The following is a 25,061-nucleotide window of genomic DNA, read 5'->3' on the forward strand; positions in this document are numbered from 1 at the left end:
CTAAAGATTGAAAATGGCCACTGGACTTGGAGCTGAGCTGCGCCCTCCACAACTAGATCGAAGGACAACGACTTGGAGCTGATGGGCCCTGGAAAAACACACTGTTCCCCAACATTCCCCAATAAAATTTAAAAAAGAAAAAAAGAAAAGAAAACAAAAAAGGTTTCCATACAATTAACAAAAAAAGAAAAAAGAAAAAGAACGCTTGTAAGACTTAAGAGGTAAATAACACCAAATATTGTCATTGCCCACTGCGTCGCCCCCTGCCATTGGCACATCTGCTTCCATGCCTGCTACCCACTGTTGGGAACTTTGAACTGAGCCACGACTTTATCCAGTGGTTTAGAAAGTTTATTGCCCTTGACTTCAAAATGATGGCTCTTGTCTGTCTGAGAGTTGCGGCTCAGTGGACCTCGGGGCCCTCCCCATCTTGATGCTGGAGCTGTGCGCACTTTGCGGGCTTACAGATTGTGTCCCCACTCCTACTCTTTGCTCTTTGCACAGATCCAGAAAAGGGGAAATCCTTTGTCTAGCAAATCAGGGTCAGCCTTAGCTGGCCACACCTTCTGCCACTTGCTGCCACTTAGGTGTCCCCTAAGTGCTTCTTGCATAGCTGCTTCTTGCATAGCTCCACTCAAGGTGTGAAATGCACCATGTGAATTGCCAAAAAGTTGGATGGAATAGAGAGCCTTCTGTGGGAGAGCTCTCAATGTAGTGGGAAGCTAGAGATGGAAAGAAAAAGAATAAACAACAACAACAAATTTAATTACCATCTAGACCTTGTAGCTGGTGAATCTTTGCTTGTTTCACCATGACTTGGCCCAGAGAAAAGGTAAGGCGGCAAAATAAAGATAATGTATATATACAAGAGTTCCATATCATTAAAAGTCAGGTGAGGAGCAGTGCCACTCTCACCGAACAAAAATGGTGGAGTTGGAAAAGGTGGCAGGATGTCCTGGCTGCATCAGCTCGTCCAGGGCCTGGTAGGTTCCCACCACAAAGCCCACGAAGCCCAAGATGCTGATCAGGGCGTCTTTGGCGATGGTGAGCGGGCTCATGCCCTCCGAGTAGTAGGTGGTGATCTCCAGGAGGGGCGGGATGATGAGGGCCAGGGCACTGCTGCTCACGGAGCCCACTAGGGAGAGGACCAGGTCCAGGCGGGGGATGAGGATGGCCAACGCGCCTGCGGGAGACGATATAGGATAGAGCATCCCAGGCTTAGCCAAGCTTTTAAAGTTTTTAAAAAAATTCTTAAAACATAAACCAGTTGTTTCTCATATATTCAGTTATATAGAGGAAAAGGCAAAGTCCTGTAATATCTCCAATCGTATTCACTAGAGGTTACACATTAAAAATTTGGTGTGTCTCCTTTCAATCATTTAAAAAATATATACATTCATACTGTTGGGAGGAAAAACTTTTCCTCTACCCACTCAGGTTCAGTGATGGGGGACTACAAATTTAACTGACAATAGACAGGTTAACAGGAGAAAAGACCAAGTTTATTTAGGGCTAGGGAGCCTTCAGATGAATTGGCCCCTGGAACAGCCAAAGATAGGGGTTCATATCCCCATTTCATAAGGGGAAAGGGAGGGGTCAGAGCTTCTACATAAGAAAAGTAGAAGGTATAAAAGATAAAGTTTATTTGCGTAATTACTCAGACTGTGATGATGGTTAGTCTCCTTTCTGGCTGAAAATCTGTCAGAGAGGGGATTTATGTGGCTGTACTTTTCAGAAGGTCCTGCTTAATTCAGCAAAGGAAGTTTAGATAAAGTCCACCCCCATCCCCACCCTCTATGGCTGCTGTTTGTTCAAATGTTTTTAGCTTAAAATAATTTTTATGTCATTAAGGTGTATTTTCAATCCCTACATATTTCATGATTAAGCTCTTACTTAATAAATAACACTAAATAACAGTGCTGGGAACTGTCCCAGCTGTTTGGGATATAGCAATGTACAAAACAGACAAAAATTAAAAGAAAAAAACAACCAGCCCTGCCTTCATACAGCTAACATTTTAATAACTAACATGACTAAAAGCATCTCTTGCAAACAATGAATGTAAAATTATTTCTAGGAGAAAGGGTCTTCAGTTAGAACAAGATTGCAGGGTCTCTTTAGAGGGGTCTTTTCCACGTTTTCCATACATGTGAGAAAACATCTAACAAAGAAACACTACAAGCTACAGATTTTGAAATTCTATTTTTTTAAGTAGCCTATTTTACAGGCCTGGACTTTTATATTTTTTATTTTACTTGATGGAAAGTTTTCACCAAGAAAGTCCAGAAGCCTCCTCCAGGCTTCCTGTGGAGGAAGAGTGCAGTATAACAGAATGAAAACGGGTCTGGAAGGCAGGATTCTGGTTTCTCCTTGTGTGGCCTGCCCCTTTCTCAGCTTGTTTCCTCATCTACAAAATGGGCATAAATGATACCTATCCTTTTAGGTATTATGGTTCACACTGCAAATGGTATTCAAGTTTTAAACAAGTTACTTGATGTAAAGCACTCAGGGAAGTTATTTACTCATATGTACTGACTGGGGCAATGCATGCAGAAATCCTAGTTTTAGGCTTCAGGAGTTGTTATCTTCATATTTGAGACAAATTCTTTCATCTCTCTGGCGTCTCTAACATTCTGAATGGTAGCGTTCCTGCCTGCTAGGGTAAACTGGGAACAGATCACTTCAAAGGAAGAAAATCAGTATCCAGTGAATTATAAGGGCTGGTCTAGTACAGCAAGAAGCATGAGGGAGGTTCTTAGAATCACAACTAAAAGGAGCCTTAGGGACAGCTGGGCCATGCCACACTCAATGCAGCAATCTTTATCATCTCCTCTGCCCCTGCTAAAATCCTCGCAGAAAGAAGGCACCTGGGATCATGGGCAGAGCTGCCAGGGGGTGAGTGGGTCCAGCTGAAGCCAAAGAGTGTCAGGGCATGCCCTGGGGCAAGGCCATTTGGGTACTTCCAGTGGGGAATGTGACCCTAGATGTCAGTTCCCCCCACCCCCAAAACGTCAGAAATTTAGATGTGTATGTGAGATCTCCCACATTTTTAATGTTGGCTCAAATTTATGCAACACTGTGAGCGTCAAACAACACACCTCTGCTGCCAGACGAGACTCACTGGTCTCCATTTTCAACCTCTGTCCTGGAGGGGAAAGGGGCTGGCTCTGGATCCTGAGGAGTTGGATTCACATCCCACCTCTGGCCCTTGTTGGCCAATTACTTATCACTCCTTACGTCCATTTTCTCATTTGTAAAGTAGGGTTTGTCACAGTCCTACCTCATAAGAGTTCCTGCAGGGCTGAATTAAATTCTATGAAGTATGGACGAAAAAGCTTAGCACAATGGATGGCACACAGAAGGTGTTTCTCAGGTCTTACTATGATTGTTGTTCCATAAGCCGTGTGTGTCACTCCCTCAGGCTGGACGGCAATAAATCTAATCAGGTAGGTGTAAGAATTAGGCTCCCCCTGTGCTTTACACGAACTACTCCTTGCAAAGCCTGTTCCAGTCCCTGAAATACAGTCAGTGCTCAGTTACTGGCTGGTTAGCCTGACTCTCCTTTATCATCTGGCGGATTTCTGAGAGCCCTCAGGAAAAGAGCAACATTTCGCTCTGCCTTCTACTCACATGTCAGGCAGACCATGGTGACGCGGATGGACAAGTCCAGAAGCGGCGCCCAGCGCTTTGACACCTGGGAGATGGCTAACGGGATGATGATTTCTGCAGGGACATAGAACTGCAGGGCATAGGTGCCCAGGATGCCGGCAATGTACAGGAGCTTGACTGACTGGTACAGCCTGCAGGACAACACAGGGTGAGGCTTTCTATGGCCACGGGGCACCGACAGCAACTTCCTCCGAGCATTACCCTCTGACCTTGGCACAGTCCCTCAGGCTGCAGTTTCCCTGTCTGAAACCGGTGATGAGGGGACTTCTAAGAGCCAAGAGGAAGCCACAGCAGAGCACACAGTGAAAACAGACGGAAGCACCATGGATTCGAACGGCAACATGCTAAATACAAAGACTCTTGAATGCGGGTATATATAACCGCTTCACAAAGCCCTGGCCCTTGATGCTCAGTCTGTGTACCCTGCCCAGGGAGAGACAAGCACTAAGTGGTGAAGATAAAAGCCTCTGGTCCCTGTGATCTCTGTCAGTCCTTAGGAATTCCCTGGATCCCCCAAGTCTCTTGGAGCATAACAGGTCCTCAACAAATGCTTCTACAGGTGGTGAGAGCCACAGAATCCGAAAAGCCTTTGGGGGAGAGGCAGTCTACAAACAGGGTTGTGTGGGGGCTGGGGTAAAAGGAGAGTCAGGGAGGCAGAGAGAGGGTGGGACGGAGAATGTTGAGTTTTCTCAGTCTTTTTTCCCTTACAGATATGTGACATTTATCCTTTAGTCCACTAATGTGGTAGATGCATCTTCTGTGTTTAATAAACCTGTACGCGCGCGCGCGCGCGCGCGTGTGTGTGTGTGTGTGTGTGTGTGTGTGTCTGTGTTTGTGTTTAGGCCATTTCTTAAAAGGCTAACTCCCACATTTCTGTTTCTTGCTCACACTAGTCCTGAGGCCTGGAACACTACTTTACTCCATGTCCATCTATCCAAACCCACCGACTTCTTGAAATCCCATCTTTGGAGCAGGTACTACATGCCAGATGCTTTTAGACATGCCCAACTCAATCCTCAAGAGAATTTGCTTTATAGATGAGGAAACCGAGGGTCAGAGAGGTTACGTAGGTCATGCATGACCATAAACTAGAAAGTTCTGCAGCTGGGGCCTGGAGCGGGAATGCCAGGGTTGTCTTGTTAGACAACAAGATTTTCTGTTATCCCATTCTGGTGTATTTTCTTTCCTTGGAAGTCCCCAAGGTCTCTTTGTTGCTCTAGAAGGCTTCTTTTTCTCTTCTGTTCTATCTGTGTATATACACTCTCTATCCCTCCCCCATTCCCACTGGATCAGGAGCTGAGGAAGGTGGTGAAGTTCAAGTTCCTAGTCTACTTACACTAGTACCTTCCCCACCCCATATGACCGGACTCACATCTGCATATAATTAGCATGCAGCAAATGCTTGATGAATGACATTGATCAACGTGGGAAAGAAGCCCCATTTAAGGCAAATTAAGCCTCCAAGTGACCCATAAAAAGGCAGGCATCCTGTAATTAATGCCTCAGTGTGGGACAAAATGCTGCACAATGCAGGATGGGTTCATGTGTTGATTTAAATACGGCACTGCTGAAGTGTGGCTCAGCTAACTGTCGTGAACTGCGTGCCTCTGAACAAAACACTTTTACAGTGGTCTTCCCTAATTGGGGCTTGTTTTCCTACTTTTTCATCCTAGCTACTCCGACATGGGGATGTATGTACCATTGGCTGCGGCAAGCACAGCCTTGGTAAATACAATTGGAAGTGTTGCCACCCACCGACTCCTCTCTCTTCCTCTTTCCCTCCCCCAGACACCTCCCTGCTCTCCTTACATGACCAAGGACTCTCACTTCTTCCCTCTCTAAGTCTTGTCCTTCTTTATACTGAGCTAACAAGGCCCCGCTCAGCATGGATGGCTGTGGTCGAAGGAGGAGCTCCCTGGACAGAGAACCCAGCGCCCAAGTTTCCAGCAACAGCTCTACTCTTCCCTGTGGAAGCCCCCTAGACTTCAGTTCGCCATCTACGGGAGGGAAGAAGAAGTGACCCACACGTTCCCACCTGGCCCTGAGTCCCTACCACCTAGGGGCCCATAAAGTTACCAGCAGTTGGGCAGGTTTAGGGTTATGCTGGCCTTGATGTCATTTTCAAACCGCAGGTAGCCCAGAACCCCAACGCCAATGTACAGGGCAGTGATGATGGACATTCCCAAGGTCAGGATGGCTGGGAAGCGGCGGGTGTCCGTCATCTTGTTTTCCAGGGGCAGAACCTACAGAAACATCAGTGTGAGAAGAAGGAGGAGAAAGAAGGACGTGAATAGAAAGAAGCCGTGCCATTTCTGAATCTCTACCCAAAAGAACTGGAAGCAGGAACTTGAACTAGTATTTGCACACCCATGTTCATAGCGGCATGACTCACAATAGCCAAAAGGCGGAAGCAACACAGGTGTCTGTTGATGGATGAATGGATAAACGAAACGTGGTATATACACTCAATGGAATATTCAGCCTTCAAGAGGAAGGAAATTCTGACACGTTCCACTACACAGGTGAACCTTGAGGACACAATGCCGAGTGAAATAAGCCAGTCACAAAAGGACAAATACTGCATGATTCCATTTATATGAGGTACCTGGAGTGGTCAAAGTCATAGTCAAGAAGTAGAACGACGGTTCCAGGGACTGGGGAGTAGGGGAATGAGGAGTTATTGCTCAATGGGCACCGAGTTTCACTTTTGTGAGACGAAAGGGGTTCTGGACACGGATGGCAGTGACGGCTGCACGATAATGGGAATGCATGTCATGCCACTGAACTGCACACTTAAAAAAAAAGAAAGGAAGAAGAGTCTGGAGTCACAAGATGAACCCTGGACCATTCGGAGTTGGAAGGGACCATCAGGTTGTCCAGACCAAGGAGTGCAGCCCCGTGGGGCAGCCTGATCTGGCCAGAGTAGTCTTGGAGACAATTGACATGCTTTTAGGCACAGCACTCTTCCCGCATGTACAGGCCCACCTCTCCAGGCACACGGACATACATCTGGCCTCTTCACCCACATTGCCTCCTAAAGGCACTGGAGCTTAAGACTTTCAATTTCAGTGCACTTGTCCCTCTCTGGGGAGGCTGAGACTCAGGCTACACCGTGCGCTGGTGGCAGAGCTGGGATTAGAGCTTCCTGGTTCCCCAGGAGCACATTTCCCCACACATCCTGTTCTCAGGATCCTTCCATCCCAGCTGCACCTCTGGCTCCAAGAGAATCCGGCTTGACACCAGCCTGCCTCTTGAGCCTGCTGGGCATCCAAACGTCACTTCTGTCTTTGAACCAACACTGTGAAGACCACAGGTCTATGAAGCTGGTACTTGTACAATTCTTATTTTACAGATGATGAAAACAAGGCTCTGAAGATGAAGGAATTTACCCTAAGTTATACAGCTGGAAAGTGGCAGTCAGGCTGCAGACTATGGTTGCCCTCCAAAGGCCAAGCACTTGCTTCTCCCCAATCTTGCCTCTACTCCTACAGCATTGGGTATGTGATTCACTCAGTAGGAATTTAGCACTGATGCCCTTGTACTGTTAATGACTTTTTTGTCCTACATGTATCTCCTCTCCCCCAGCAATACAAATGGAAAACGCTTGAGGGGCGTGCTATGTAGGGGTCCCTGCAGCGCCTTTCCACTTCCTTCTGGGGTAGGGGCAGGTTCCCAGTTGCAGCAGGTGCTCAGGAAAATGTCCTGGGGATTACAGGGAAAGCAGACAATCCACCCGGAGCTTTCCCACCCTCAAATACCTGTTTGCTGCAGAAATCCTCCAGGCTAAAAATAATCTTTTTACAAGTCCAGATCACACTAACTAGCTAGCTTTCTCACTCTCTCTCTCTCTCCGCCCACAGTAGATAATTCTGTGGGAATTATCTATATTTCATATCTGTGGGAATCATTCTATAATTCATGGAACGTGGAAAGGAGCTTGGACTGGGAGTGAGGAGTGCTTGCTTTTAGCCACAGCTGCAGCAGTTCCCAGCTGGTGACCTCGCTCAAGTCTCTTTCCCTCCTTGGGGCTTGGGCTCCTCTTCTGTAAAACTGGAGACTGGGCTAGAAGATTTCTAAAGGTAATTTGAACTCTGATATTAATAATCATTAGCACATAGTTGGTGTTCAATAAATATTCAACAGATTATCATTATTTAGTTGGGGAATTGGGGTTCAGAGAGGAGCCCATGGCCAAAGTAATACTGCAACCCATTCTGCCTCTAAAGTCCTTTATTCAACCCCTGTATTCTGCTGTTTGCCACGACTGTCCACAATTCTAAACATAGAGCGCTTCCAGTTCCATTAATGTGGTGTACACATACTCCACCATCTCTTTCACTGATTAAAACTAAAAGCCCAGGAGAGAATACATAGAGCAACTATCCCTGGACTCTGGAAAGTATAATATAATAGCAGGTAGATTGACCAAAACCAGTAAAAATGACCATACGGCAGTGAGTTTTCGGTTTTTTTTTTCTTTCCATATCTCTCAGTTTAGACTCAAGGGAAACCCAAATCCTAGAACTATGCAGTGGATGCAGACAGAAAACACTCCAAGAGGAGCCCTCTTTCTGGCCAGAGGACGTAGAATAGGGACCCCTGTGGGACAGAGAGTAGGGAGAGAATTCCGGTGGTTTTTTGTTTCCTTTTTCACTCTCCCGGCCATACCCCAAGGCGAGTCCTGCTCATAAAGCAGCATTCTGGTGACCAGTGACCGTGTGATGGTCACACAGGCACCGAAAAGCCTGAGACAAACTCCTCTCTGAGCAAACGAACTAGGAAAAGGGGCTTTGAGAGTCCACAGAGTGTGGGGGACATCAGGTCTGGCTAATAATCTATGCGTCCAGTGCAAAAGGAAAATGCAGGGTTTCTTGGTCAAAAATGAAGGTTGTCAAGGTGATGAGAGCAGAGCATTAAACCAAGTGTGGGATCCTTCCAAAGCCAGCGACTACTCAGGTTGCTTGTCCACGAAGCTGGCCCTGGGACAAATCCCTACTATTTAAAAAAAAATTTTCCCCCCCTCTCTTTTTCAGAGTCTCGTAAAACAATATTCAAAATGTACAGAATACAATCTAAAATCACTCAACATATAAAGAACCAGAAAAATCTCAACAAGTCTCAAGAGAATAGATCACAGATGCCAACCTTAAGATGACTCAAATGTTGGAACTATCAAAGATTTGAAAGCAGCTATTAGAACCATCCTCCACGAAGTAAGGGAGAACCTTATTGAATAACTGGAGAAATAGAAATTCTCAGCAAGGAACCAAATGAAAATTTTAGAACTGAAAAACCTCACTTGAAGGGCCCAACTTAGAGGACGGCACAGAGTCAATGATATTGAAAACAGATCAACAGGAAGTATTGAATCTGAACCAAAAAGAGAAAAAATATTTTAAAAAAACCGAACAGAGCCTTAGAAACCCATGGGACATGTATCAAAAAGTCTAACATTCATGTTATTTGAGTTCCACAAGGAGAAGAGAGAAAGATTGGTGCAGAAAATTTTTTTGGAGAAAAGAATGGTTGAAAATGTCCCAAATTAGATGAAAGACCCACATTTACAGATTCAAGAATTTCAAACAGAAGAAACTCAAATAAAACTATGTCAAATATATGAGATAACTATTTTAATATAACTGCTGAAAATGAAAGATTAAAATAAAGAATCTTGAAAGTACTAAGACGAAAAGAACACATTAAATCTAGGGGAACAATGATTCAAATATTTGCAGATTTCTCATCAGAACCACTGAGGGCAAAAGGAAGGGATACCATATTTTCAAAGTGCCAAAATCAAAACAAAACAAACCAAAACAAAACAAAACTGTCAATGTAGAATTCTGTATTGTGAAAAAAATATCCTTCAGAAATAAAGACATTCTAAGATGGAGAAAATGAAGGGACTTTGTCACTAGCAGAAAAGAAATGCTAATAAAGGTTCTTCATACTGAAGGGAAATGATACAAGAGAGAAACTTGTGAATTCAAGAATGAAGAGCAACAGGGGCGGCCAGATGGCTCAGTTGGTTAGAGTGCGAGCTCTGAACAACAGGGTTGCTGGTTCGATTCCCACATGGGCCAGTGAGCTGCCCTTCTACAACTAGATTGAAGACAACGAGCTGCCGGAGGAATGGCCGGATGGCTCAGTTGGTTAGAGCGCGAGCTCTGAACAACAAGGTTGCTGGTTCAAGTCCCACATGGGATGGTGGGCTGCACCCCCTGCAACTAAAGTTTGAAAACGGCAAGTGGAGTTGGAGCTGAGCTGTGCCCTCCGCAACTAGATTGAAGGACAACGATTTGGAGCTGACAGGCCCTGGAGAAACACACTGTTCCCCAATATTCCCAATAAAACTTACAAAAAAAAAAAAAAAGAATAAAGGAGAACAGAAATGGTAATTATCTGGATAGACATAATAGACTGTTTTTCTCCTGCTATGTTTGTTATAAGTAAGGACTATGTATGACTGTTGAAAGCAAAAATTGTAATATTGTCTGATGGTGTTTTAATGTATTGAGATGTAATACATATGGGCAATACAACATAAAGGGGGAAACGTCAAGGAACCTACAGTGTATTAGAAACGATAAAATGTTAACTCTAAACTGTGCAAAGTTATCTATGTATATCATTGTCCTCAGAGCAACCACTAGAATATTACAGAGATATACTAGTCAAAAATCCAATAGGCAAATTCAAGTAGAGTACTAGAAAGTATTTAATCGAAAAGGAGACAAGAAAGGGAAATCAAGGAAAAGCACAGGAAGGGTAAAACAGAAAACAAACAAAACACAGACCTAATAACCATAATAATTACGTTAATTGCAAATGGTCTAACCACACCAATTAAAAGACAAAGATGGCCTGCTTGGATTAAAAAATAAGACTCAATGACTTCTGCCTGTGACCTAGCAAACCGCCTTCTAGAGAAATAAAAACTTACGTTCACACAAATGCTTAGAGCAGCATTATTCATAATTGTCAAAAACTAGAAGCAACCTAAACGTCCTTCGGCAGATGAACTGATAAATAAATTATGATTTTGCCCCTACAGCGGATGCTCAGAGAGGAAGCAACGATGCGTTCAACGGGATGGATCTTAAATGCAGCTAAGTGAAAGAAACCAGTGTACATACTGTCTCATCCCGTTTATGACATTTTGGAAAAATAGGACAACAGAGACAGTGGTGGCCAGGGGTTAGTAGTGGTGGTGAGGAGAGGTGACTAAAAAGGGGGGCAGCCTGAGGGGGTTTGTTTTGTGGTGAGGGAATTGTTCTGTGTCCTGACTGAGACACATCTATGACTCCATGCAGTTCGCGAAAACTTAGAGAAATGCACCCCGCCTCGATAAAAGCGAATTGTACTCTATATAAATTAAAAGTAAACTTAAAAATGATACACACAGCACTATCCTTCCTCAAGTGTGGAAGTGGAGACTATGGAATAGCCCTTGGTAAGTATACAGTACTTTCCAGTTTAAAACTTCTTTATGTTTCATCAAACCCTGTCATTTAAATTGTACACCTTCATTTGTCTTGATTTTAAAAGATTAGGAAACACATGCTGATATGACGATAAATGTTTAATAGATGTACTGGGACTGGGCTAGAACTGTCCCCTGCCTGCCTCTCTGTTGTAACCTACTTTTCTCCTGCTGGTGATAACTGACCCAACTGAGGCCAGAGGTTACTTTCTCCCATGTGCACAGAAACCCAGAGCTCCCAGCTCCTGCTCAGAAGGTCACCCAGAGCACCAGGGAAATTCTACCCCAATTCAAATCTTACCACGCCAATGCTTTCAAATGAAAAAATGGCTGTTCCAAAGAAGAGAGAGTAGGTCTTCCAACTTGCTATCAGTGGCAACCGGCTGGGGTCTGGAATTTCCTATGGGAGAGAGACATAGGGTGAGACATTAACTCTCAACGCATTTTTGGACTCCTTTAAGAGGGGGGTATTCTGAAAGTGGGCCTGAATTTGAAAAAAACTGAATGTCAAGAAAAGTTCAAAAGGCAGTAGGCAATAATCAAAGTTGATTTTTAACACTGCACTGTAACCAAGAGCCAGAGGGAAAAAACACCGAGGTATTGTCAAAGTATTGAAGGAATAGTATCTCACAAAGGAGTTTGGTCTATCAGAATCCAACAAAAGAAAATCTTACACACCACAGGAACTGCCAGCCTCAAGTGCCCAAAAATACTTTGTACAATGGTAATGCGTGTTAGAAATTACTGTGACTCCAGTTCAGTGATATCTAGGGAGCCTGAACGAATTAAATAGGCAAGTTCCCTCTTCTTCAATGAGCTGCAAATTGAAGGGGAGGAAAGTAGAAGACATAAATGTTACGTACCCTGTGACCTAGAATGTGAAAATCATTACAGAACCGTTTCTCTAATTGGGCAACCTCTGGAATAGTCCGAAAATAAATCAAAGGTAGCTATCTCACTGGGAAATTCCATTCTGTAGAATTTATCAATATAAGACTTACCTATAGTTATCCGAAGATACGTGACTAATTTGTTATTTTTATGCAATCCAATGGACCATATAACTTTTTTTCCCTTGTGACTTCTCAAGAACATCCGGAAGATATTAGGTATGCCAAGGGGCTTCTGGGACTTAAATTTCTATGTAAGTAGTCTTGTCCGTTATACAAGAAAAATTAGAAAGGATAGAAAAGTAGGGAATTGAGGGAAAGATCAATATCCATAACTCAACCTCAAAGAGGTTATAATTTACATCATGACAGGTTGGCTTATGGTGTTTCAAGACTCTAGTTGTATCTCTGTGATAAAATATGCGGTGTTTTTTTCTCTTGACTGCCCTAGGGATAATTTTGGGTGCCTGAAATTGTTGCCTGGAAGATGTAAGACTATGGGTAATTGGATAAGAAGATGCTGCTTTTTATCTGCTTTCTGCTGCTATCCAACCATTACAGGAATGATTTATAGTTCACCAATTAAGATGTTTTCCTTGCAAAGTCTTTTTAAAAAAAGAAAAAAAAAGTCATAATTTGACATCAAACATTTAATGGAGAAGCAACATGAAAGAGGAGACATCCAGAAGAACGAGATTTCACGGAGACGTCTTTGTGGAAGAAATGCTACAAGGAGGTGGGTACAAGGCTGAAGAATGAGGTCAATCACCTACCCTCAGGGCGGGTGCCAGGTATCAGTCTATTATTACTAAAAGGCGCTGCCCTCTGGATGAGTCAGGTGTGTGGTATGTACCTACCTGGGCAATGTACTGGGCGACAATGACCAGGCTGACCAGCATGCTGATGTTGGCCAACATGGAAAAGATGGACAGGACCCTGAGGTTCCGGATAAGGACCAGCAGCACCAGGAAGGGCAGGAAGGTGAGCATGTAGAGTCTCGAGTCCATGGTGGGCGTCAGAACCACCGTCTCGTTGGAATGGCAGTTGGTGGTGGTGCTATTAACAGCTTCCACTACCTGAGGAAGGAATGGGAAAAGCAAGCGGAAGAGCCAGTAAATCTCCTGGCCATGTGATTGGCTCAGTGCCTGGCCCACAATCCAGCTCCCTCACAAAGAGCTGGGAGGCCTCACGTGAGTTGGGGTGCATTTCAGGACTTCGTATTGTAAATCGTCTGTACCATACTTCCTCAAAAGAGGCTGCACGAGTAACTTTTAACAAAACATAAACTTCATAAAACATCAATAACTGGATTGATAGTGGCTGTTTGTTGGCTTTTGGCAACCCAGCATCCATTCCTCCTGACTCTGATCTAGTTTCGGTGACTTCTCTCCCTCACCTGAACACAATCTTAGAGGACTGTAAGTCAATCTGAATCTAAACAACTAGCAAAATAACACAAGGACAGAACAGAAAAGGGTAAAAATTAATTCTGACGAGGGATCCTGAGGAGACTGCTCATCAGTTCTACCCACATGCCGCTAACTGCCCTGGTTCCTGTTCTTTTCTGAGATTCCCCCCCCCCTTTTTTTTCAGCTCGCTATGTCATTTTGGAAGTTAACCAATATTCTTCCACTAAACTGATTTTCTACATAAGTTCCCCAGAATCTGATTCTTTTGCTTATAACAAAACAAAAACAAAACAAACAAAAAATCCATCACTTATTGTTTCTTAATTAGACCAATACTCGTATTTTGAGTGAGAGAACTCTTCCCTGCGAGGATTGGACCATTCATTCATTGCAGGACATTTAGCATCCCTAGACCCCACCCAATAAAAGCTATTAGCATCCCCCAATTATTGTGACAGACAGGAACACGTAGGACAAACACCCCTGGAAGTCAGGGGCAGGGGAGGGATGGTACCACCCTCATTTACAATCAGCATGACTTAACTGATAAAGTCTTATTGTGCACGCAATACAACACACTGCAGAACAATGAGACACTAGAGTTAGGCAAGAAGAAAATGTAAAGCAATAATAATCTTAGTACCCATGGGTAACCATGGTAATGCACCTATACTTTTTCTATACAACATCATAAATGGCATGTATATAAGACTGCAATCATAGCACACCCTCTTATTTTGAAATGTCCTTTTCATTTAACAATACGCCATAAATATTTAAATGAATCATTAAGTCTTGTTTTTTTCTGATTCCTCACTACAGCACGAAAAAATGCTTGGAACATGAGCCAGGTACTCAAAGCCCTCCATAAATGGGCCCAAGTCAACCCTGAAGGTTCTTCCTCTCCCAAGACCCACACCTTCTTCTGCAACCTATTGTACTGCATCTCCTGAGCAAGTCCCCTACATACATACCTGCCTCCAGGTGTTCACTACTCCACTCTCCCACCTGGGCTGCCACCAACGTCCTTCAACACCCAGATCAGATGCACCTCCCAAGGGAGCCTTCCCTTGCTCCAATGAGCTATCCTGCCCCCGTATATTTCTGCCCCTTAGTTCACAATGAAGTATCCTGACCTCAGGGTATTGTTAGTGGTTTCCTGACCTGGCACCCAAGTATCATACGATATTTAACTTTTTATTATGTTTTACAACACATCCTACTTAGCCTGCAAACTCCTCCAGACAATGCTTGCCTTGTTTCTAGACAGATGATAAATAAAGTTCTGCTGATATCAGATTGATTTCCAAGTAGCAATCTGGCAATGTGTTTTAAAAGCTTTCAAAACAATCAAACTCTTTGACCCAGTAATTTTACTTTAAGAAATACATACTTAGGAAATAAAAGGGTGTACTAAGACTTGTACAGATAATAGTTGAAAAACATAGTATAAAAATAAAGGGAAACAAAATATCCAACAATCGAAGACAAAGTCATGGTCAATCCGAACAATTTGCTGAACAATCTGAAGCCATTTGCTGAATGAGCAGAGGACGCTTCTTTTCCATGACTTTTTCACTCCCACCTTCCCTAGTAGACTCTACCTGTTTTAAATTATCGGCCAGAAACACAATGTATACACAGCAGAAGCCCAGCTGGGTGAATACAAGGAAGAAGCTCACCATACGCCTGGAAGAGAGGAGAGAGAGAGAAAGAACACTTGTTATAAAAAAAAGAGTTAGCTTGTCATTTCCATTTCTGTCCCCAGGGGTTGGTGACTGGACCGGCACCCTTGGTCATGCCACCACAATCAACAATGGGGCAGTAGTAAGAAACGAGGTTAACAATAGTTCTTTGAAAAATGTTTCTCAACCACCTTCACATTCTCAGCTCAGCCAGTGGTACAATTCTTCACGGTCAGGAATCTCTCCCCATACCTGGCTCTGCGGCATTTCTTCTAACTACCACTAATGTAGGGCAGTAGGCACGATGTTTTTATTAGCTATCATTAACATTGTAAAGTTTTTCATTAACATTTAAAACACCATATTAGGCACTGAAGGTACAGAGAGAAATAACACATGGTCCCTTCCTCTAGTGGTTTAGAGGCTAGTCAGCAAGATGGACCAAAGCTAATATGGTGTGAAGGACCACGGTAAAAAGGGCATTTTACCCAAATTATAGAGTGGGTAGCCTTCTTAGAAAAACCAATATCTGAGGAGAGTCCCTTGGGAAAGGGAAGAAAGAGTGATAAAAGAAGAAAGAGGAGGAGGAGAAGAGAAAGAGGTAAGGGAAGAGCGTTTCAGCAGCGGGATTGGGCAGATTTCTCTAGCTACCACGTGAACACACTGGACGGGTAAGACTACAGATGGGAAGGCTGGAGAGAAGACTCTTACAATAACGGAGGGGAAAGACGGCAGTAGCCTGGACAAAGACGGCGCCATTAGGATGAGAGAAGTAAAACATTTTAAGAGATACTAGGAAGCTAGAATTTACAGAACTTGGTTGACCACCTACATGTGGGGGAAAGGGAAACGAAACGATCTAAGGTGATGGACAGGTTGTTCGCTGAGACAAAACAAATGAACTGGGAAACTCAGAAGGAGGAACAGGTTTTAGGGGAAGGGGAAGAAACGACATACTCAGTATCTGAAGTCTTGAGCTTCAGGTTCCTACAGGAGACATTCAGGAGACAGTTATATGTTAAGGTCGGGAACTGCTGATTTGTCGGTAATGGATAAAGCCTTGAGAAAGAAGGTCAGTGTGGAAGAGTGAGAAAAGGAGAAGGCAGCGTTTCACTCTTAGAGAACACCAAAATTTAAAGGAAGGATAGAAACAAAGAAGCCTACAACAAATGCAAAGGAATGACCGGAGACGTAGGCAGGAAACTAAGACCAAAAAGGGTTTAATAGAATCCAAGTGAAGAAAGAATGTTTGAAGAAGAGAATAGTCGATTGTACCCAGGGCTGCTCAGCGGTTCTCTTGGGCAAAGAAGGGGAAACAGGGAGGTCTTTTAGGACATTGGTGGAAAGAACTTCAGTAGAAGTGTAAGAACAAAAAAGCCGGGTGCCCCATGAAAGAGGTGTGAACGGGATATTCGGAAGTAAAGTCAGATGGACTGTCCTTCCACGAAGCTAGTGTGTCAGCCCTGTGTTGACAGTGCCCATTTTGTCCATCACTGCAGACCCACTGCCTAAGGCGCTTCCTGACACGTTGCAGGTATTTGGTAGTTACCTGTTGAATAACCAGATGTTGAATATGAGATAGGATGGTGGCTAGAGGATGGTGTAAGGTCCCAGAAGCTTTATTATTTTATTTTTCTTAAGATAGAGATATGTGAACACATTTAAGTGTTGAAAGGAAGAGCCCAGAATTCAAAAAAGATGGTCAAGTTATAGGAGAGGAGATGATTAATGGAGCAAGTTCCCTAAAAAGGCAGGAAAAGCTACTTTATATGCCTAACAATGAGTAGAAGGATTTCAGGGGTTGTGACAGGCAAAAAAACCCAAAACAAAACCCAAAAAAATAAAACCAACCCTCCTTCAGTGAAACAACGGGGAAAATTCGGGTTATCATCCCATAGCCTTCCTAGTCTGCTCTTCGGCTGAATTTATTAATTCAGTATGTGAACGGGCTTTTGACCACGGGAGGTGCCAGACTCATGTGCTCTGCAGACTACGTTACATGGGCAGGGCACCCCTCAGGTGCTGCAGTGGTTTGGGGTATCACAGCTCAAGAGACTTTGGCAATCTAGAAAAGAGGGCTCAGAAAAGAGTAGACACATGGGGTGGGGACAGGTCTGAAAACAAAGACAAAAGAGTAGATTTAGTCCCAAGTACCAGAGGACAGAGGGGGTTCACTTGTTCTGTGTCATCCCTGAAAGCTAAAAGGTGGGAGTCGTACAAAAGGAAGACTTCAGCTCACCAAAGGGTCATTAACATATTGGTCTTTTTCTCTCTTTTCATCTCACTATAAACTCGCTCCCTAAGAGACCTCTTCTGCCCCCTGGCTTCATGGCTGATGACTTCAGTTAAACTTCGTGCAGTTTATCTCCTGCATGAAGATAAGTTCAAACGCGTACATACAACTACCGACTTGACATCTCCATTGGAATATCTCTCAGACACCTCAAACACAACTTGTCCAAAACAGAAGTCACCAGAAATCTAAGTCAACCTTGGCCTTTTCCTTTTCCCATAATCCCAGGATCCAAATCATGGCCAAATTCACTTTTCTCCATCCCCATTGCCACCAGCGTGGTCCTAGCCTTCATTGCCACTTCACTGGACATTGTCAATACCATTCTCATGAGTCAAACTAATCTATTCTTGCTCCTTTACAATCTATTCTCCTTGCAGAAGCCAGACAGATCTTTAAACAATGCAAATATGATTACTTCCTTGATGAAAAGTTTCCAAGGGCTTCCTGGTTGCTTTTAAGAAAAGAACAGAACCTTCCAGCGGGCCAAAAGGTACATCTTGATCAGCCCCTGGATCTTTCTTTAATTTCGTCTCCCTGACTCTCTGCCCTCAAGCTACCTGGTGTTTCTATACCTTGAAACTGCCACATACTCCTTTCTGCTTCAGGACCTTCAAACCTTGCTCTTCCTTCTTCCTAGAAGGCCGTCCATCCAGGCTCCTGCCCACTTTCTCGTAGTAATTCCTCATCCTTAAGAACACTTTCCTTCAGAACTCACCTCTACTGTTCCATCCTGGGAGGCCCGCCCTACACACATCTCCTTACCTGTTCGGCAGCAACTAGTACTTCTTTCCTTCATTGTACATATCCTCGCGGTTATTAAGTAACAGTGTTTTTAACTGTCTAATGTCTGTCTTTCCCACGGGACTAGGCCTTTGTTCTGTGAGGGCAAAGCCTTGTTTGCCTTGTTCTTCACGGTATTTCCAGGGCCTGGCACATAGTAGCAACATAATAAATGTGGTTTAATAAAAAAGTGAATAATATTCAAACCGCATAGCAAAGGAATGAGCACGCTGTCACTGGAGGTATACAAATAGGGGGCTAGATCAGGAAGGTTGCCGATGAACCCCCTCCATGTGGGAAATGCAACATTCTGGGCTACCTGAGCCATCTTTCCAGGGAAGAAAGCATCCCTGATAGCCGCACTTCCTCCTCCTATACCCCACCCCACTTCTGGCAAAGCAAGAACAAGGTACCTTCCCCAGTGGGCGTGTTCCCGGAGCCAGGCGCTTGGGCTGGCTTCTAGTCCGTGCATCACCGTGTCCCCATAGTCCAGAAAGGGCTTGTTAAGCCTGCAGGAGAAAGTACATACACAGTCACCAAGAGGCAGTTTAAACTAGAATCCGATACTGAAAAGTCAGGAGGTCCACAGGAAGACACTCCGCTAGAGTGGAAAGAACACTGGGGCAGTAACCAAAGCTCGAGGTCAGACTGTGACACCTGATGGTATTTCCTCGGTGGCTTGTTTTCCTTACCCATCAAGTGGTTACTACACAACAGGGATAATAATACACACCTTGCACGGGTACGGTAGTTTTCCTACCCATGATCCCACTGGGTCCTCATGACAAGTCCCTGAAGCAGGGTCACGCGTGGACTGTTTATGCCCAATTCACAGAGGCGCCAAGCGGCTATGCAACACGGCCTGACTGCGGGCCCCTAATAAGTCATGTGGCAGAGCCTCACCTGACGTCCCCACCCCGAAAGCTTTTCTCTTTTTCTTGACCTTGTTAAGGAGGAAATTAAGAAATAAACTCTTGTTATGTGCAAGATGTTTCTGGGACGCCCCTGAGGACCAAGTACCAAAGGAAGGGACAGGAGGACACAGTTTTCCTCACCTGTGGCAGAAACGCTGGGCGCACCTGACCAGGACGTGCATACAGTGGCACGCGATGAAGCCTATTGCCAGCAGACTCAGTGGGCCCATCTGCGGGAAGGGGGCGCCAGGCGCAGGGAAAAGAGGAGAGAATGAATGTGGGGAGGGATGTAGCAGTGCGGATCTCATTCAGGACTCAAAGAACTTTCTAGCACACTTGGTTTGCAAGCCCTTTTGAGCAACAGCTATTTTTTCAAATATAATCTCAAGCGGTACTCCAATGAAACGCATAAAACAATGACAGTGGGGTGTTGTGGTGGGAGTAGGGGACCTAGAATTCTGCCCTTTCGTGGCCCCTGAGGCATCCCTGAGAACAACTGCTGTGTACAGCAAACTGGAAAGTCAAAGTCCAACCCCTGCATTCTCCAAGGGAGGAAACTGAGGCCCAGAGACTGGACAAATGACATGCAAAGGCCCCTCAAAGTCCACGGCAGAGCCGGACCTCAGACCCAAGCTACGTGTCTAGACTCCAAGTCTGGCCCAAGCTGCCTCCCAGAAAGAGTGCTCATGGCGAGCCATTATAAACGCTTAGAGCCTCTCTTCTCGGCTCCCTGCACCACCCGGTCATACTGGCCCCACATGGCAGCTCCTCACCAGGATGCCTGCGTTCTTCACCGCCAGGGGCAGTCCCAGCACCCCCGTGCCCATGTTGCCTTTCACCAGGTGAACCAACGTCTGGAACGCTCTAAAGGAGAGAAAAAAGACATGAGGACGTGGGTGTCTGTGACCGGGTAGGCAGCAGGAGGAGAAATTCAGCCCCGGTTAGAAAGCCCTTTGCTGCAGCTCCTACCTGGGTCAAGGCGCCTGGCAGCGGCCCAGACTCCAGACTCACACATACCTCTAAATCAGAGACGTGTTGTCAAAAGTCAGAGAAGGGGGGAACCCATTCTGTTTGTCACCAATACCTTACTGGCCCACAGGACTCCAGATTTTCATACACCCCTAAGGGATGTGTTTACTCATCCCCCCAAATCAAGGGGATGTGTTTACCCATGCCCCTTAATCAAAGAAATGTATTACTTAATGCCAGAGGACTAGGCACCTCAGGAGGAGACAGAGAGAGAAGAGAAGGGAGACGCGGAGGCAATTGTACCCACAGTCATAGAAATAAAAGCCTTCACACAATGGGAGGCAAGGCTGCTTCCCTCCCTGGGGTCAGCCCGCTCCATATCTGGGAGTGTACTTTCTTTTACTAATAAACTTCTGCTGTTCATGCTGCACACATTTCCATCTCTTGATTGATTTCATTCCTTCAAGAGGAAGACGGCTGGCCTGGTGGCTCAGGTGGTTGGAGCGCCAGGCTCCTAATGCTGAGGTCGCCGGTTCGATTCCCACGTGGGCCAGTGAGCTGCGCCCTCTACAGCTAAGATTGTGAACAATAGCTCTCCCTGGAGCTGGGCTGCTGTGAGCAGCCAGAGGTTGGCGTGAGCTGCTGTGGGTTGCTGAGTGGCTGGCCGACAACTGGCGACAGACTACCTTGGCCAGGGGGAGCACAAGGCTCATAATACCAGCATGGGCCGGGGAGCTGTGTCCTACACAACTAGACTGAGAAACAACGGCTTGAACCGGAGTGGGGGTGGGGGGCAGCAGAAGAAGGGGAAAGAAAAAAGGAAGAGGAAGAGCTGAGATATTCAAACGTCCAACAGACATTCCGTCACAGCATACCACCACTTGAGTTTTAAGGTGGCTAGGTGGGCTCCAGGCCATCTCTCAGTCCCCGTGGCCCTGGCACATCAGGGTCTGGGGCCGGGTAACCAACCATTTTGGTTTGTCCAGAACTGTCCTGGTTTTAGCAACTAACACTCAATCTATGCCACTACAATAACACTTAGTACACAACTGACACTCTGCTAAGCACTTACATGTATGATCTCATTTAATCCTCTCATCAAGGCTAAGAAGTTGATGAGGAAACTGAGGACAGAGGTGTTTTTAATGACTTGTCCAAGGACATACGGGGAAGCCAGGATTTGAACCTAGGACTGCTTCAGAGTCCCTGTTCTTCACCCCACTTCTACTGGGCTGCCTCCCAGAAACGGGCAGAGACAGATGAATAAAGGGACACCCCGTTTCATCACCAAGGAAACCGAGGCTCAGGAGTGGGCAGCGAACAGCCCAAGGTCATACAACTAGTAGCAGAGGGAGGACTGAACTCAGAGAAAAGGGAAAAGGGCAGGCAGCAAAGAGAAATCATTGTGACTTCTGAATAAACAGGTCAGATGACTTGGATCCCCAGACGCCGAGTGTTGAGACAGGGTCATTTGGGAATTGGGCTTCAGAGGGATTTTTTCCTTCCCCACTCAGGCTGGGACATCAAGCTGCGGACTGGCATGACTCCTCCCACCCCAACAAAAACAAAAACAAACACTCAGACCCTTTCTTTAAGATAAATGTGAAGGTTGTCTAGAGGAAGACGTCTACACCTCCAATGATCCAGTTCCAGGGAGGTACCCTTTCTTTTGATGAATCACAAAACAACCCATTTACACCTGTGTACCTGCACCGGGCTAAACCAAGGTGAGTACTGGATTTCCAGCTACAACTTTGGAAACCTTGGAAATCCTCACGAGAGCCTTCCAGGAAGGAGACTTCTTGTGAAGAGCAGCAGAGACATTCCGGAAGGAGCCTGGATTAAAACCCAAGGCCACTATTTAACAAGCTGTGTCATCTTGGGCAATGTGTCTACTCTGCTTAGTCTCTGTAAATGTGAGGAGGCATGACCTTTTGAAATGACTGCCCCAAACACCCTCACTCTGTTAGTCATCTAGCTTCCTGATCTGCCCATTGATTTGTTAAGGGTTAAAGAGGACAACTGGGGGAGAAGGCGGGTGGAGAGCCTGCATGCCTTTCTCCCTGTGGGTGTCAACACTGCTGACAGAGCACAGTGCCCTGTGGCCCTCCAATGATGTGTGTGTTGTGTAACTAGCAAAGGGTCAACGGGTTGCTCTGGAGATTTCTAACTAAAGGACTTAGGAAATCAGAATTTAACTTTGGGCCACTCAGCCAACTTCAAAACAGAGTGCGGTGAGTTGTGCAAAACACTGGGCTGGGAGGCAGGAAACCTGGGTTTTAGCCCTAATTCCTTTGGTGACTTTGGAACGGCTCCAATTCACAACAGCCAACACTTCTGGACACTGCACTTGGGAGCTTTATGGGCAATTCGCCGGTGCAGCCCTTCTGGGAGGAGCACACTGTCATGTCACAGAGGAGAAACTGGGGCACAGAGTTCTGTCGCTTGTTCCAAGTGGGAAATGGAACTCAGGTCAGCTGACCCCCACAGGTACCATGCTTAGGGGACCTGTCTTGCTAATTCCCTCCAAGTAGATGGGCCCTCTAGTGCAAACTTGTTTTAGCTCTTTGATTCTTAAGTAGCTGAAATGGACACCAAACCATATGTCAATTCAGGACACAAGAGCTAGTTGGTTCCCCCAATGCCTCTGATTGAGAGATACCCCTACTCAGCAGTGGATGGTCCCAAGGCCTAGAGAGCTCACCCTCAGGTCAGGCACTCTTAGCAACCCCCGGACTAGCCCTGGGGCAACGTCTCGGGGCCAGTCATTGAGTCCATCCCTAAATTGCCCTGCAGGGTGGCAGTGAAAATGGGCTTTGCTTGGCCGTCATAGTATCATTTCCCTCCTTCTGCATTCCTCCCACCCTTTCAGATTTAATTTCTACAGGTAGCTTCCTTAAATTCACATGGCTACCAATTTATCCCTGTTTTGCCAAAGGGAAAAGTCTTAAAGAAGGGAAGGAGCAGAGTCACAGCTCGAATGCAGATGTTCTTTCCACTACACCAATGATGTCAGAATTGTCTGCTTCCAGTAGCAGAACTCTCCACCACTGTGCCACCCCACCCATTTGTCCTAAGTGAACTAGCCACTCTGCTTGAGTGGTGGAGGCGAGGGAGCCGGAGCCTTGTAGCTTGGCTTCCCGCCTAAACTTTCAGTAGACCCCTCCTTGACATGCTTTGAAAGCCTCATGAGTGATATCTCTCTCTCTCCAACTCCAAAACACACCCCAGGGAGGTGGAAGAAACTAGACTCTTCCACATACTGTGCTTTGGATGTCATCTCTGCAATTCTCACCTGAAGCGGACGCCCGGGAAACTGCAGGAGAGGCAGGTCTCATCTCCTCCAAGCAGTTGGGGATTCTGCCCTTCTTTCCAACATTATCAGAATTGGCCAGGAGCAAAACTGACTTCAGGACCAGCACTGGATTCCAGCCCCATCCCCATCCTGCCAATGACCCCGTGTGTGGCCTGGGGTAACTGGGCCTCAGTTTCCCTTCCTGTGGAAGCTAGTTCACATGTGGAGGCTCGTTCACTACATCCTAAGGGCTGTCTGACAGACTCCACTCCTGCCCCTTTAAGCTCTCATCTTGACTCAGCCTACAACTGCCCCTTTTCCAACCTTGGGTTCCCCATCTGCAGAGTGGATTGGGGGTCAGACTTACGCCCTCACCAGCCCCGCTGACCCCAGGGTTTTGCCAATGCAAGCTTCCAGGCTGCAGTGCAGACAGGAGGATGGCAGGCAAGAACACTCACGTTATGCCCTTGGTCTTCTGCAAGTTGGGCAACTCCGAAGGGCTTCCATTCCAGAGACTGGAGTCCTTGCTCTGCGGCTTCTTGGCACTTTCGGGAGGTGACCTGAGGTCCAGTTTGAGGTCAACAGCTCCCTGGGGATCCCCAGCACTCTTTGTCCCGGGCATGACTGCTTGAGAAGGAGAAGGCTCTGGGTGGTGAGGAGGTAGGTCTGCGTTAGAAGGAGGGAGGCAAGAATGTATCTAGTCAGCCAGGTGCTAATCCCAACTCAGTGGCTTGTGCCTGGTTAGCAGGCTCCGGCCAAACCGGAGTGAGGCCCCGCCCACCTCCCCGGAGGGTGCTCCTCCAGGCAAGCAGTTTGGTAGGGGAGCCGATAGGCAGGAGGAGAAGAGGGGAGGGGTTTGGGAAGGGAGTCACCCACCCTCACCTAACAATAGCAACGGTAGCGGTGATGGCAATAGTGGTCATTTCAATAACTGATATTTATTAAGCACTTCACGAAGGGACAGATACTCTTCCAAGTGCTTTACCTGTATTTTCTCATTTAATCCTATAAATGAAGTAATGAGATCAAGCTCTGAACTAAAGGAACCTACCTAGAGAGCGACCGAGTAGGGCCAGAAGCCAACTCCTCCTGCGTTTTAACCAGTACCCTCTTTTCACCTCCATGAGAATACCTACCCATTCCCACCTCCCTGTTCGTCCCAGGGCAGGGGCCCCACTTCCCACTGGCTGCAGCTCTACTGTAAGGGGTCCTTTTGGGAGCTCCCCTTTTCTGGAAAATTGCTGGGGGAAAAAAGAAGCAATCACTCACTCACCTCTAACTTCTTCTTAGCTTTTGTGAGGCTCCATCCAGGGAGAGAGTAGTAGAAATTCTTTTGGAAAAGGGGAGAGGCAGAAATTGTACAATCCCCAGTCGAATTTCACTGGGCAGGACACTGGGCCAGGAGAGGGTGTGATTTGCCTAAGGTCACCCGTCCTTCAGGAGAGAACATTGCCGCTAAAGAAGACCCTGGGGGTTTCTCTCTGTTCCCTTCTCTGTCATCATCTCTGCTTCAGTGACAGATGAATAGGCCAAAATTTTCTCCTCCCTCCAAATTATAGCATTTTACTCAAGCCTTCCCACTCCCTGCACCATGATCTCATGTGCCAAGGGCCTTATTTAAGTATCTCAATGCTAACTGGTAGCATCCCAGACAGATTTGCCCGGGCCCCT

The 25,061-nt window shown here is 45.9% G+C and overlaps 1 protein-coding gene across 3 annotated transcripts; it reads right to left on the reverse strand.

The window, feature by feature from the left end:
* Positions 1-101: 101 nt before the first annotated feature.
* Positions 102-24,821, reverse strand: SLC36A2 (solute carrier family 36 member 2). Of its 3 annotated transcripts, none has more exons than XM_033095592.1 (11): positions 24,664-24,801; positions 23,849-24,035; positions 19,900-19,990; positions 19,268-19,356; positions 18,626-18,721; positions 15,056-15,140; positions 12,900-13,118; positions 11,454-11,552; positions 5,746-5,912; positions 3,631-3,800; positions 102-1,183 (listed from the first exon to the last, which is right to left on the reverse strand). In XM_033095592.1, exons 2-11 carry the CDS (start codon positions 24,010-24,012, stop codon positions 912-914), a joined length of 1,452 nt encoding a protein of 483 aa, XP_032951483.1. In that variant the 5' UTR covers positions 24,013-24,035; positions 24,664-24,801; the 3' UTR covers positions 102-911. The 3 variants fall into 3 exon arrangements, with proteins under 3 accessions (XP_032951483.1, XP_032951482.1, XP_032951481.1); XM_033095591.1 differs by having other exon boundaries at positions 23,849-24,060; positions 24,665-24,751; XM_033095590.1 differs by having other exon boundaries at positions 103-1,183; positions 23,849-24,056; positions 24,664-24,821.
* Between the last annotated feature and the right edge of the window lie 240 nt (positions 24,822-25,061).

The sequence above is a fragment of the Rhinolophus ferrumequinum genome, chromosome 24 (assembly GCF_004115265.2).
Source record: "Rhinolophus ferrumequinum isolate MPI-CBG mRhiFer1 chromosome 24, mRhiFer1_v1.p, whole genome shotgun sequence".
Taxonomy (NCBI): domain Eukaryota; kingdom Metazoa; phylum Chordata; class Mammalia; order Chiroptera; family Rhinolophidae; genus Rhinolophus; species Rhinolophus ferrumequinum.

Bases quoted from the DNA above. Each gene is read 5' to 3' on its own strand.
- SLC36A2 (XM_033095592.1), bottom strand. From the start codon at position 24,012: ATGCCCGGGACAAAGAGTGCTGGGGATCCCCAGGGAGCTGTTGACCTC. The intron at 19,991-23,848 runs GTGAGTGTTCTT...TCTCTCCTTTAG, and splicing joins CAGAAGACCAAGGGCATAAC to AGCGTTCCAGACGTTGGTTC. The intron at 5,913-11,453 runs GTAAGATTTGAA...ATGTTTCTGTAG, and splicing joins CATTTGAAAGCATTGGCGTG to GTTCTGCCCCTGGAAAACAA.